This window comes from Salmo salar, chromosome ssa11, assembly GCF_905237065.1.
Source record: "Salmo salar chromosome ssa11, Ssal_v3.1, whole genome shotgun sequence".
Lineage (NCBI taxonomy): Eukaryota > Metazoa > Chordata > Actinopteri > Salmoniformes > Salmonidae > Salmo > Salmo salar.
In genome coordinates this window covers 71,632,720-71,646,447 of record NC_059452.1, presented here as the reverse complement: position 1 = coordinate 71,646,447, position 13,728 = coordinate 71,632,720, and the positions used below count along the sequence as shown (strand labels likewise).

The window sequence follows — 13,728 nt, the reverse complement described above, 5'->3', positions numbered from 1 at the left end:
CATCGTTTATAACCCCTCCTCTTCACAGGGGTGGGCCACTGATCAAGCAGGGCACTTTCCTTATGAAAACCCAAATCTCTCATTTGGAAGCTAAAATTACATTTAATCTCCTAACAAACTATTTCAATATCAAACATTTCAATTGCATAACAATTCCATGTTACTCTGATAACTAGAGGGTGTATACTTTCTCAGGTACAGTTTATGTCGTCCTGTCATCAGTCATAATGTCTCAGATGACAACCGAACTGACATACTTACTCATTACGTTCCCAAGCATATTTCCAACTGGTTTTATTACCAAAATATGGTTCCTTTTCCCCATTTGTTTGATGTTCCCAGACTCTCTATATTTAACACAGGCTATTCAAGTCCTTCAGTTGGGTCAGAGAGGGGAAGGGAGAAAGGTATTTATGGGGGGGGGGGTCATAAACCTTACCCACAGGCCAACGTCATGACACCAGGCTGTGATACAACCGGTCAGGATGCTCTCGATGGTGCAGCTGTTGAACTTTTTGGGCATCTGGGGACCCATCCCCCTCTCCTGAAGGGGAAAAAGTGTTGTCATGCCCTCTTCACAAGTGTCTTGGTGTGTTTGGACCATGATAGTTTGTTGGTGATGTGGACACCAAGGAAATTGAAACTCTCGACCCGCTCCACTTCAGTCCCTTCAATGTTAATAGGGGCCTGTTCGGCCCTCCTTTTCCTATAGTCCACAATCAGCTCCTTTGTCTTGCTCACATTGAGAGGGAGGTTGTTGTTCTGGCACCACACTGCCAAGTCTCTGACCTCCTCCCTATAGGCTGTCTCATCATTGTCAGTGATCAGGCCTACCACTGTTGTGTCACCAGCCAACTTAATGAGTCATGATTGTTGGAGTCATGCTTTCCCACACAGTCATGGGTGAACAGGGAGTACATGAGGGAACAAAGCACGCACACCTGAAGGGCCCCAGTGTTGAGCATCAGCGTGGAAGATGTGTTGTTGCCTACCCTTAACACCTGGGGGCGGCCCATCAGGAAGTCCAGTATCCGGTTGCAGAGGGATGTGTTTAGTCCCAGCTTAGTGATGAGCTTTGTGGGCACTTTGACGTTGAATGCTGAGCTGTAGTCAATGAACAGCATGCTCACATAGGTGTCCCCTTTGTCCAGGTGGGAAAGGAGTGCAGTGTGAAGTGCGATAGAGATGACGTAATCTGTGGATCTGTTGGGGCGGTGTGCGAATTGGAGTGGGTCTAGGGTTTCTGGCATGATGGTGTTGATGTGAGCCATGACCAGCCTTTCAAAGCACTTCATGGCTACGTACATGATTCTAGGGGCAGTAATAATTCAGGCTGTTTACCTTCCCTTTCTTGGGCACAGTGCTATGATGGTCTGTTTGAAACATGTAGGTATTACAGAGGGAGAGGTTGAAAATGTCAGTGAAGACAATTGCCATTGTGGAATCATGTAGTAAGCAAACATACGGAACATATGGATTCATATAGTAACCAAAAAGTGTTAAACACATCAAAATATATTTTCTACTTGAGATTCTTCAAAGTAGCCACCTTTTGCCTTGATGATAACTTTGCACACTCTTGGCATTCTCTCAACCAGCCTTTTATTTTACCTTTATTTAACTAGGCAAGTCAGTTAAGAACACATTCTTATTTTACAATGACGGCCTACCCCGGCCAAACCCTCCCCTAACCTGGACAACGCTGTGCCAATTGTGCACCACCCTATGGGACTCCCGATCACAGCTGGTTGTGATACAGCCCAGGATCGAACCAGGGTCTGTAGTGACGCCTTTAGCACTGAGATGCAGTACCTCAGACCACTGCACCACTCGGGAGCTTCATGAGGTAGTCACCTGGAATGCATTTCAATGAACTGGTGTGCCTTGTTAAAAGTTAATTATCGCAGCATTTTGCAGCAATATGCCATTCCATCTGGTTTGCGTTTAGTGGGACTATCATTTGATTTTGAACAGGACAATGACCCAAAACACACCTCCAGGCTGTGTAAGGGCTATTTGACCAAGGAGAGTGATGGAGTGCTGCATCAAATCACCAAACCTCAACCCAATTGAGATGGTTTGGGATGAGTTGGACCGCAGAGTGAAGGAAAAGCAGCCAACAAGTGCTCAGCATATGTGGGAACTCCTTCAAGATGGTTGGAAAATACAGTTTGATTTGTTTAACACTTTTTTGCTTACTACATGGTTCCATGTGTTCTTTCATAGTTTTGATGTCTTCACTATTATTCTATAATGTAGAAAATTGTAAGAATAAAGAAAAAGCCTTGAATAAGTAGGTGTGTCCAAACTTTTGACTGGTATTGTACACATAGTGTATGAAAATGCTGCATGTCATGTTTCAAAATCGATATCTATCTTACCTCTATATTGATTATGTTCTCCGGATTTGAGAAGACGAGTTCAATGGTAAGCCTACCAGGTAGCCTTAATTCTCGCACAGCATCTAACCTAGCTGACTCCATGCTATTTTCCTGATGTCATGACTTCCGCCCGAAGTCGGTCCCTCTCCTTGTTTGGGCGGCATTCGGCGGTCGACGTCACCGGCCTTCTAGCCATTGCCGATCCACTTTTCATTTTCTATTTGTTTTGTCTTTGTTTTACACACCTGGTTTCAATTCCCCCAATTACATGTTCATTATTTAACCCTCTGTTTTCCCCATAGTTTTGGTGCGTGATTGTTTTATGTATGTTCGGTCCGTTATTGTTGGCTCGGTATTACGACATGTTATTGGAATATTTGAGTAAAGTTACTTGTGTTACTCATCTCTGCTGTCCTGCGCCTGACTCCTCTGCACCAGCTACACTCAGACCCCTATACCTGATGTATGACCACTTTTTTTTCTCTGGCCTCCATTGATTTAGTCACCCTTATTTTGACCATCCAACAATGGGAAAAACGCCAATAAATGTTGAACGAATTATGATAGAGCCATGACGTTTTGGCCATTTGTTTTCTTAGAGGATTATCTACACAATTACCCATTGGTCAAAATATGTGTTTTTGATTGGACACCCTATACCAAGCTAGGAAGCTGATGTCATATAGAAATATGTGTTTTTCATGTTAATGGTAGGGCAGAAAGAAATAGTGTACTGCTTTTGACCAGGGTCCATATGGCTCTGGTCAAACGTGGTGCACAATATAGGGAATAAGGTGCCATTTAGGACATAAAATTGAAAATAACTCTAATTGGAATCGAGGAAGACCGGATGAGGGAAATGTTCTACAACTGAGAAAGGCCCTTTTTGTTTCTCTTTTGAGTTTCTCTTTTGAGTTTCTTGTTTGAGTGCACAGCGGCGACTTTGAACGTCCTTGGTGGTTTTTTTAATGGGCATTGAGACAAAACTGGAAGGTATCAACAGGACATTTATGCTCGGCTCACTTTCCCTTCCCTTCCCCGTGAGAGACTGAAAATGTAAAGCAAATAATGATCTCTGTGCGGTTCTTTTTCCACTGGCTACCTATGCCTGCGGAGGTGTCTGACACTCTACAGTACAAAGCAGATAGCTACTGTTTGGCCTTGGCTAACACCGTCTCTCTTACATAGCCTCATTCACAATGCAATGAAAGACAGCTTACTTTGTCTGAGGTAACATGTGAATGCGATGTAGTTTTTATCCAACCTTCCATTGTCATTGGCTTGTGTCGAAGTCGATTATTTTCCCTCTCAAATCAATTGGAGTGGACTGTGAGAATGGATGGTAGGTTGGGATCGAGACTCTTCAACAGCAAAAAGTAGTTGCTGGGTAGATAATCAATAACCCTTGTAATTCAAAACAACTGATTCACCTTATTTTAGAACTACAGAAAACAATAATATCTCCCATAAAATAGCCTTACAATATTTTCATAATGCTTACTGTAAGTACTATAGTGGGTGGTTCCAATGGCTTAGTGGGTTAGAGCATGATGCTGGCAATATTAGGGTTGTGGGTTTGATTCCTGCATATACAATTCCTGTATGTACAAAACATTATGGTCACCTGCTCTTTCCATGACATAGACTGACCAGGTGAATCCAGGTGAAAGCTATGATCCCTTATTGATGTCACTTGTTAAATCCATTTCAATCAACTGCAAAGCTGCTGGGTTTTTCATGCACACACTGCTGGATTTTTCATGCTCAACATTTCCCGTGTGTATCAAGAATGGTCCACCACCCAAAGGACATCCAGCCAACTTGACACAACTGTGGAAAGCATTGGAGTCAACATGGGCCAGCATCCCTGTGGAACGCTTTCGACGCCTTGCAGAATCCACGTCCTGACGAATTGAGGCTGTTCTGAGGGCAAAAGTGGGGTGACCAACTCAATATTAGGAAGGTGTCCATAATGTTTAAGTTCCTTCGGTTGAAATGCTAAAATGGCGATATTACGATGAAGGTTTTACATTTGCCCGTGTGTGTGCATGTAGGTCAAGACTGGCTGATTTCCATACCACCTGTCAGATGACTGGTCACTCCATCAATAGCTGTCCCCATGATAACTACCACGGCTGCCTAATGGCCTACGTAGGCCTCATTGGTGAGTACATACACACACACTCTCACAACTCAATCACCAAAGAAAACGCCATACCTTACCATAACTGCAGATACAGAGATATGACATGGCTTGCCATTTTAAATATGGCGTGTGGGGCCGTCTGAAGATCATGGAGTGTTCCACATCATTTTCTGTATTTTAGTAAAACTGTGCGAAATTAAAACCGAAACTAACCTTGATTTTTGTTCAATTTAGGAATTGGAGTTATTCTTTGGCATTAATTCCGAGTGGTTACGGTTGGGGTTAAGGTTTGGGATAGGTTTAAAACAGAAAAAAAAATGTTACTAAACGATTGCCTAGCACTGGGGTTGAAAACGCGATGCTCGGTTGAAGACCATTCTCAACCCGATCCCCAAAGCCCTGGCTGGTCGCAAGCCAACTAGATGGTATTAGGGGCTCGCGTTGCCCCAAGTGGATGGTAGGAAATTGCTATGTAAATTAAATGTCACCCCTTGCCATAATTTCACCATTTCAAATATGCCTAAATATGCCGTAGTCCACTAGAGTTTGGCTTCCTCTCTCCATTTAAAAGGGTTTTCTATCCCAGCAGAAGTGTTCTTCAAACGTACTCTTGGTTCTGAATATTGTCTACTCCCTCCCTCTGTCCAGGGTCTGATGTGACTCCTAACTACATGGACAGCAGTCCCAGTAACAGCACCATCTCTCCCTGGTGCTCCTGCAGAGGGACTGGCAACCAGGAACAGGAGTGTGATGCCTTCCTCAGAGACTTCACACACAACACCTGCCTCAGTGAGTGGAATGCAAGTGTGTGTGTGTGTGTGTGTGTGTGTGTGTGTGTGTGTGTGTGTGTGTGTGTGTGTGTGTGTGTGTGTGTGTGTGTGTGTGTGTGTGTGTGTGTGTGTGTTTTTTGTTGTGTTCCTCTGTGTTTCTTTTTCTGACAGTGACCTAGCTGTAATACCTGCACTCCATCTTGCCTCTCTCTTCTCTCTTCTTCTCTCTCTCTCCTGCCTGTTTCTGTAGAGAATTCCATCCAAGCGTTTGGCTATGGATCAGAGGGGAGTGTACTACCCGTCACAGAGTCTTTGGCCACGCCCTTTCCTCCCATACAGCCACCCCTCAACTCTAAGCCCGCTCCCTCTCTCCAAGCCAATGACGTCAAGCCTCTGGATAGCGCTTGTGTTTTCTCAACCTGTGCCAACCTTAAGGTGTGTGCCTGTGTGTGCGTGTCAATGGTTATCAATAGTGACGTTAGTTCATGTGACGTATCTACTTTCATAGTGTATAGGGAGCAACATGTATAAATTATTTAATCATTTGACACTTGACCAGCTGAGGAAATATCTAGTCCTGACGTTCTAAATATTCCCTAACTGGGATGGAGGCTGGAGGGAAAATACACACACGGACAGAATACATCAGGGTAACCGTGAGATGGATGGAAATATTCATGCTGTGTGTACATGGATGTGTGTGTGTGTGTCTGTGTGTGTGTGTGTGTGTGTGTGTGTGTGTGTGTGTGTGTGTGTGTGTGTGTGTGTGTGTGTGTGTGTGTGTGTGTGTGTGTGTGTGTGTGTGTGTGTGTGTGTGTGTGTATACTGGACTGTAAGTTTAAACTGTCAAAGGCCTGCAGCTGGCGGTCTAATCCCAGGACTTCTGTCTCCTGCACGGAACCCCTGACATTCAGACTGATCACGAAGAGGTTCGGGGGGAGGGTGTGTGTGTGTGTGAGTGTGTTTGTTATACTCGTTATTTATCTCTCAGTTCTCTGCTCTCTATTATTCTCTTGATTTCCTGGCCATGAAAAGAGCTCTTCCTGTTCTGAGAGGAGATAAGATCTGATTGGCTCTCCCACCCAGGCGACGGGCAGGGATATGCTAATGAGACCCCGAGAGGGGCTGATGGTAGAGGGAGATAACTGCAGACTTTGGCGCGAGCGAGCGAGAGAGAGAGAGAGTGTGTGTTGGTGTGTGTGTGACACACACTGTCCCTCTGGCAGTGTGAGGAGTTAATCACAGTCTTCATTCTCTCCTTCTTCTGTAACTGTATTTAAATCATGAGCTGATAATGTGAGGATCCATCTACAATATATGTGTGTATGTGTGTGTTGTTGCTTATGCTGTGTGTAAGTCGATGCTGACGGTGTGGGTTTTTTTCCAGGAGGGAGGACAAAAGTGCATTCCTTCCAATGACTTCGAGTGTGAAGAGGTGAGCATGAGTGTTTGCGCATTGGTGTGTGTGTGTAAGTGTGTGTGTCTCTTTGACTGTGACAGAACTCATAACAGGTTTTCTGAAAGCAGCAGCCCTCCATCTCTCCTCCTCCTCCGTAACACTGTCCATTTCCCTCTCCTCCTCCTCCACGTTCTGTCCATCTGTCATATCTGCTTTACTCTTCTCTGCATCTCCATCTACTCTGTCCATCCATCTATAAACATCTTCATCACTATGTTCATCCATCCATCTATCCACTCATAACTCAATCCTGTCATGCTGCTCTTTCCCTCGTCTTCTCTCTCTTTTCAAAGCACATTTACATCAGATGACTAATTCTCTCTCTCATATTACCTTTACATGACCTCTCTTTACCCCCCCCCCTCTCTCTCTCTCCCTCTCAGGCGTTATTGGCCCAGGGTTCTGTGGATTCTGAGGGAGAGGAGGGGAGAGCCCAGCGCTCTGCAGCAGCCTCTGGACCCCTGGGTGTGAGAGGGTGTGTGAGTGTGTATGTGACCATGCTGGGGCTTCTGCTCCAGGCTCTGTAGCATACATACTTACCTGACCCCTAATCTATAAACCCCGTCTTCGGGGTCAGACAGGAAGCTAGAACGCCACGCACAGGGACTTCTGTGACATCTCATCCTCCACTACCATGTCAACCAAAACAACAACCACAACATCAACAGAAGAGCTGGGAGAAGAGGAGAGCAGAGGATAAGAGAGGAGCAAAGTGAGAATGGAGAGGAGAAGTGAGGAGATGATGAGGATAAGAGAGGAGGGGAGAGAGAAGAGATGGGCCCTGATCCTACAGCACAGAGAGAGAGAAAGAGAACAATAGAGAGAACACGAGACAGATGCTGGATCGACTGAAGGATGTTTTGATGGATCACCAGAGAGACTTGAGCCTCTGATTCTGTCCTATTCTCCTACCCGAAACATTGAGGACTGAGTTCTACATTACCATACTTTGTATTGATGCGTTTCTGAGTGCATAGACACTTTGGCTGAGCTGGCAGTTCTGATGTCTTAACTGGTAGAGAGTACAATGAGCTTGTGAAGTGTGCTGCCAACAGACGCACTTGTTAAAATAATCTAATGGGAGACCGCACCTCCAGAAATTCATGCTCATACACATTTTAAAAGAGACTGTAAACCTCAAGTGCGGCGAATGGGACAGACTAACAATCAAGGAGAGGACTAATGTGCTAGCGCCAGTGACTATATACTTTGATTGAATGGACTATACTGACATTGGACCGGACAGTACTGACTCTATCGTGATTGGAGCAGAAAGTCTAGAGAGGCGGGACTGTTCCTGTCTCTTACCTCAGTAATACACATCACCTTCACAGACACAAATCACACCCCTGCATCTCTCTCTCTCGCTCCCTATAGTCCTCACTGCCTGGTAGACAGGGTTAACACATACACACGTGCGAACACACATTCAAATACATACATACATACATACATACATACATACATACATACGTACATACATACATACGTACAGACATGCATACGTACATACGTACATACATACATACATACATACATACAGCTGAAGTCGGAAGTTTACATACACTTAGGTTGGAGTCATTAAAAACTCATTTTCCAACCACTCCACAAATTTCTTATTAACAAACTATAGTTTTGGCAAGTCGGTTAGGAATTCTACTTTGTGCATGACACAAGTAATTTTTCCAACAATTGTTTACAGACAGATTATTTCACTTATAATTCACTGTATCACAATTCCAGTGGGTCAGAAGTTTACACTAAGTTGACTGTGCCTTTAAACAGCTTGGAGAATTCCAGAAAATGATGTCATGGCTTTAGAAGCTTCTGATAGGCTAATTGTCATCATTTTAGTCAATTGGAGGAGTACCTGTGGATGTATTTTAAGGCCTACCTTCAAACTCAGTGCCTCTTTGCTTGACATCATGGTAAATCAAAAGAAATCAGCCAAGACCTCAGAAAAAAATTGTAGACCTCCACAAGTCTGGTTCATCCTTGGGAGCAATTTCCAAACACCTGAAGGTACCACGTTTATCTGTACAAACAATAGTATGCAAGTATAAACACCATGGGACCACGCAGTTGTCATACCGCTCAGGAAGGAGACGCATTCTGTCTCCTAGAGATGAACGTACTTTAGTGTGAAAAGTGCATATCAATCCCAGAACAACAGCAAAGGACCTTGTGAAAATGCTGGAGGAAACAGGTACAAAAGTATCTTTATCCACAGTAAAACAAGTCATTTATCAACGTAACCTGAAAGGCCGCTCAGCAAGGAAGAAGCCACTGTTCCAAAACCGCCATAAAAAAGCCAGACTACGGTTTGCAACTGCTCATGGGGACAAAGATCGTACTTTTTGGAGACATGTCCTCTGGTCTGATGAAACAAAAATAGAACTGTTTGGCCATAATGACCATCATTGTGTTTGGAGGATAAAGGGGAGGCTTGCAAGCCGAAGAACACCATCCCAACCGTGAAGCACGTTGGTGGCAGCATCATGTTGTGGCGGTGCTTTGCTGCAGGAGGGACTGGTGCACTTCACAAAATAGATGGCATCATGAGGGAGGAAAATGAGGTGGATATATTGAAGCAACATCTCAAGACATCAGTCAGGAAGTTAAAACTTGGTCACAAATGGGTCTTCCAAATGGACAATGACCCCAAGCATACTTCCAAAGTTGTGGCAAAATGGCTTAAAACTTCTTAGGGATAGCCCCCTTTTTGAAATTTTTGCCTAAATGACAAACCCAAATCTAACTGCCTATAGCTCAGGCCCTGAAGCAAGGATATGCATATTCTTGGTACCATTCGAAAGTAAACACTTTGAAGTTTGTGGAAATGTGAATTGAATGTAGGAAACAGAATATAACACAATAGATCTGGTAGAAGAAAATACAAAGAAAAAAACACAATCTTTGAAATGAAAGAGATAGGTTCCAGTTCCAGCAATCACTCTGGTTGTAATTCCGATGGTGTCGACAAGATGGCAGCAGTGTAGTTGCAAAGTTTAAGACGGATAACGTGAAGTATGAGCGAGCTACATGACGTTTAGTGTGAAGTCACCCAGGTACATTTGGACAAATCGTGAGAGACATTTGCATTCATATTACATTTTTCTGCAAGAATATAATCAAATCTGTATACTTGGACTTTGATTTAGCTTTTCCAGTATTAGTAGCCATATAATAATATAAGTTCAACATTTGCAAAACATCCAGTTTTCATAACTTCACAACTCTGAATATTCTTAGAATCTTTGTCCAAAAGGAAAATGTATGCTGTCGTACAAGGTTAGTAGCTACATTTTACGACATATACAGGGTTTCCGGATACTCCCGTAAAGCCCAGCTCATTGGCTATCTAGCTAGCTTTGTGTTACCGCGACTGGTGCTTATTTGACAAAGTTAGTCGTTCAAGTGAAGGCCGCCCGTGTCATCGGCGTGCCCTGAAGGCGTCGCTCTCTGACCAAATATGGTGTCCTATAGGATATACTACACCCCTAATGATATAGTGAAGTCTGGTTACGTTCTAGGATCTCTAAGGAATACATACAAGTGTCATTTGTCTGGTTGAAACAACGTTTAGGGTTAGATTTTCACAGATTCCCTTCTTTGGAGTGGAAATAAAAAATGATCGTGCATGCTATATAGACCTTTTTAGGATATGAAAAATAATTTTATCTAACAAAACGACACTTCATGTTATCTCTGGGACCCTTTGGATGATAAATCAGAGCAAGATTTTAGAATGTAAGTAAACATTTCACCTTCAGAGGTGAATTTATCAAACCTATCGCGGTGAAAAAAAGTGTTTTGTTGTTAGGAGCTCTCCTCAAACAATAGCATGGCATTTCTTCATAGTAATAGCTACTGCAAATTGGACAGTGCAGTTATATTAACAAAAAATGTAAGCTTTCAGCCGATATAAGACACTTCTACTTCTATGTATCGACAATTGTTGTTACTCTAAAATCTGCGATCATGACGCAAGGCGCTGCATGATTTACAACTGTCCCGTTGACGGGACGCCTATCCCTAATTAACCTCTCTGGGCTAGGCGGGACGAGTTCGTCCCACCTACTCAACAGCCAGTTGAATCCTGTGGCGCGTTATTCAAATACCTTAGAAATGCTATTACTTCAATTTCTCAAACATATCACTATTTTACAGCATTTTAAAGATAAGACTCTCGTTAATCTAACCACACTGTCCGATTTCAAAAAGGCTTTACAATGAAAGCAAAACATTAGATTATGTCAGCAGAGTACCCAGCCAGAAATAATCAGACACCCATTTTTCAAGCTAGCATATAATGTCACATAAACCCAAACCACAGCTAAATGTAGCACTAACCTTTGATGATCTTCATCAGATGACAACCCTAGGACATTATGTTATACAATACATGCATGTTTTGTTCAATCAAGTTCATATTTATATCAAAAACCAGCTTTTTACATTAGCATGTGACGTTCAGAACTAGCATACCTCCGGTGAATTTACTAAATTACTCACGATAAACGTTCACAAAAAACATAATTATTTTAAGAATTATAGATACAGAACTCCTTTGTGCAATCAAGGTGTCCGATTTTAAAATAGCTTTTCGGTGAAAGCACATTTTGCAATATTCTCAGTAGATAGCCCAGCCATCACGGCTAGCTATTTAGACACCCACCAAGTTTAGCCCTGACCAAAGTCAGATTTACTATTACAAAAGTTTGATTACCTTTGATGTTCTTCATCAGAATGCACTCCCAGGACTGCTACTTCAATAACAAATGTTGGTTTGGTCCAAAATAATCCATCGTTATATCCAAATAGCTGCGTTTTGTTCGTGCGTTCTAGACACTATCCGAAGTGTAAATAAGGGTCACGAGCATGGCGCAATTCGTGACAAAAAAATTCTAAATATTCCATTACCGTACTTCGAAGCATGTCAACCGCTGTTTAAAATCCATTTTTATGCCATTTTTCTCGTAAAAAAGCGATAATATTCCGACCGGGAATCTGCGTTTAGGTAAACAGAGGAAAGAAAACAAAGCATTCGGTCGACGCGGGCACGCGCCTGAGTCTCACAGTACTGTAACCAGCCACTACCCAAACGCGCTACTTTTTTTCAGCCAGAGCCTGCAAAGCCACGATTCAGCTTTTTGCCGCCTTCTGAGAGCCTATGGGAGCCGTAAGAAGTGTCACGTTATAGCAGAGATCCTCAGTCTTCAATAAACAGAGGCAAGAAGAACGACACCTTGTCAGACAGGTCACTTCCTGCATGAAATTTTCTCAGGTTTTTGCCTGCCATATGAGTTCTGTTATACGCACAGACACCATTCAAACAGTTTTAGAAACTTTAGGGTGTTTTCTGTCCAAAAGCCAATAATTATATGCATATTCTAGTTACTGGGCAGGAGTAGTAACCAGATTAAATCGGGTACGTTTTTTATCTAGCCGTGTCAATACTGCCCCCTAGCCCTAACAAGTTAAGGAAAACAAAGTCAAGGTATTGGAGTGGCCATCACAAAGCCCTGATCTCAATCCTATAGAAAACTTGTGGGCAGAACTGAAAAAGTGTGTGCGAGTAAGGAGGCCAACAAACCTGACTCAGTTACTCCAGCTCTGTCAGGAGGAATGGGCCAAAATTCACCCAACTTATTGTGGGAAGCTTGTGGAAGGCTACCCGAAACGTTTGACCCAAGTTTGACAATTTTAAGGCAATGCTACCAAATACAATTGAGTGTATGTAAACTTCTGACCCACTGAAGAAATAAAAGCTGAAATAAATAATGCTCTCTACTATTATTCTGACATTTCACATTCTAACTGACCTAAGACAGGGAATTTTTATTAGGATTAAATGTCAGGAATTGTGAAAAACTGAGTTTAAATGTATTTGGCTAAGGTGTATGTAAACTTCAGACTTACACACACACACACACACACACACACACACACACACACACGTGCATAAACACCACCTCAATGACACCTTGCAGACTTCTGCAAACACTATTGTAAGTTGAAGTGGTTTTCTATCTCAGTTGTGTTGTTGAGAATTGCAAAAGAAAAATGGAGTCAATGTAAAAACATGATTTAAAAAAAAAGTCTCACTGCACAACTGTGTGCAGCAGTTTGAGTGTATACATTTGTATTATATAGCTGTGTGTGTGTGTGTGTGTGTGTGTGCGTGTCTGCGTGCATCCGTCTGTGTGAGCGTGAGTGCGTGTGTGTGTATTATAATTGTGTGTAATATACCTCTGAGACTGTGTGGAGTATTTTTCTATGTTGGAGACTCGAAACGCGGACGTGACACACACTTGTTGTGTGTAACACAACTGTTGCTATGGAGACTGGTAGTGCCAACACTCATTTGTGTCAGGTCTTATTGTACTTGTCATCTTTTCTTTTCCTGCCGGGAGAGAGAGGGGAAAAAAAGAGAGGAGGAGAGAAGGAGAAGGGGAGAGAGAACATGAGAGAAGTTAGAGGAGGAGAAAGGAGATGAGCGGAGGCTTATAACGTGCAGGTTTCTATGTAAGCTTTAACGGAATTACAGCAGTGTATATGAAATATGTGTCTAGAGGCCTCAATAAAAACCTCTGTAACGTCGCCTGAGTTCTCTGTGTGTTTGGCTGAACATGTCATGAGATCTGACTGATGTCTGTCTGTGTTTTCCTACTTCAATCAGCAATGGTTTTACTTAGCACAAATACTATATTAAACTTACGCAATAATGCCCGAGGGGGGGAGGGTGTTCTTAGCCTATGAACAGCTAAGGGCTGTTCTTAGGCTTGACGCAACCATGATATACCACGGCTGTCAGCCAATCCACATTCAGGGCTCGCACCAGCCAGTTTATAATATGTTATAACTAGTGTAGTATTACTATATTTATATACTATGGTATTCACTTTAGTGTTTTTGCAGACATTACTGTAGTATTTACTATAGTGTTTTTGTTTTATTATCTTTGACATA

At 42.8% G+C, this 13,728-nt stretch overlaps 1 protein-coding gene across 1 annotated transcript in view; it reads left to right on the top strand.

Annotated features, from left to right (window-relative positions):
• The window catches only part of LOC106563053 (GDNF family receptor alpha-2), an 83,366-nt gene extending 75,590 nt beyond the window's left edge, over positions 1 to 7,776 (top strand). Inside the window, exons 6-10 of the mRNA XM_014128270.2 lie at positions 4,436 to 4,545; positions 5,176 to 5,316; positions 5,548 to 5,732; positions 6,685 to 6,732; positions 7,140 to 7,776. Of these exons, the coding sequence (XP_013983745.1) occupies positions 4,436 to 4,545; positions 5,176 to 5,316; positions 5,548 to 5,732; positions 6,685 to 6,732; positions 7,140 to 7,283 (628 nt within the window). The 3' untranslated portion in view covers positions 7,284 to 7,776. The remainder of the gene's footprint in view (positions 1 to 4,435; positions 4,546 to 5,175; positions 5,317 to 5,547; positions 5,733 to 6,684; positions 6,733 to 7,139) is intronic.
• The last annotated feature ends 5,952 nt before the right edge of the window (positions 7,777 to 13,728 follow it).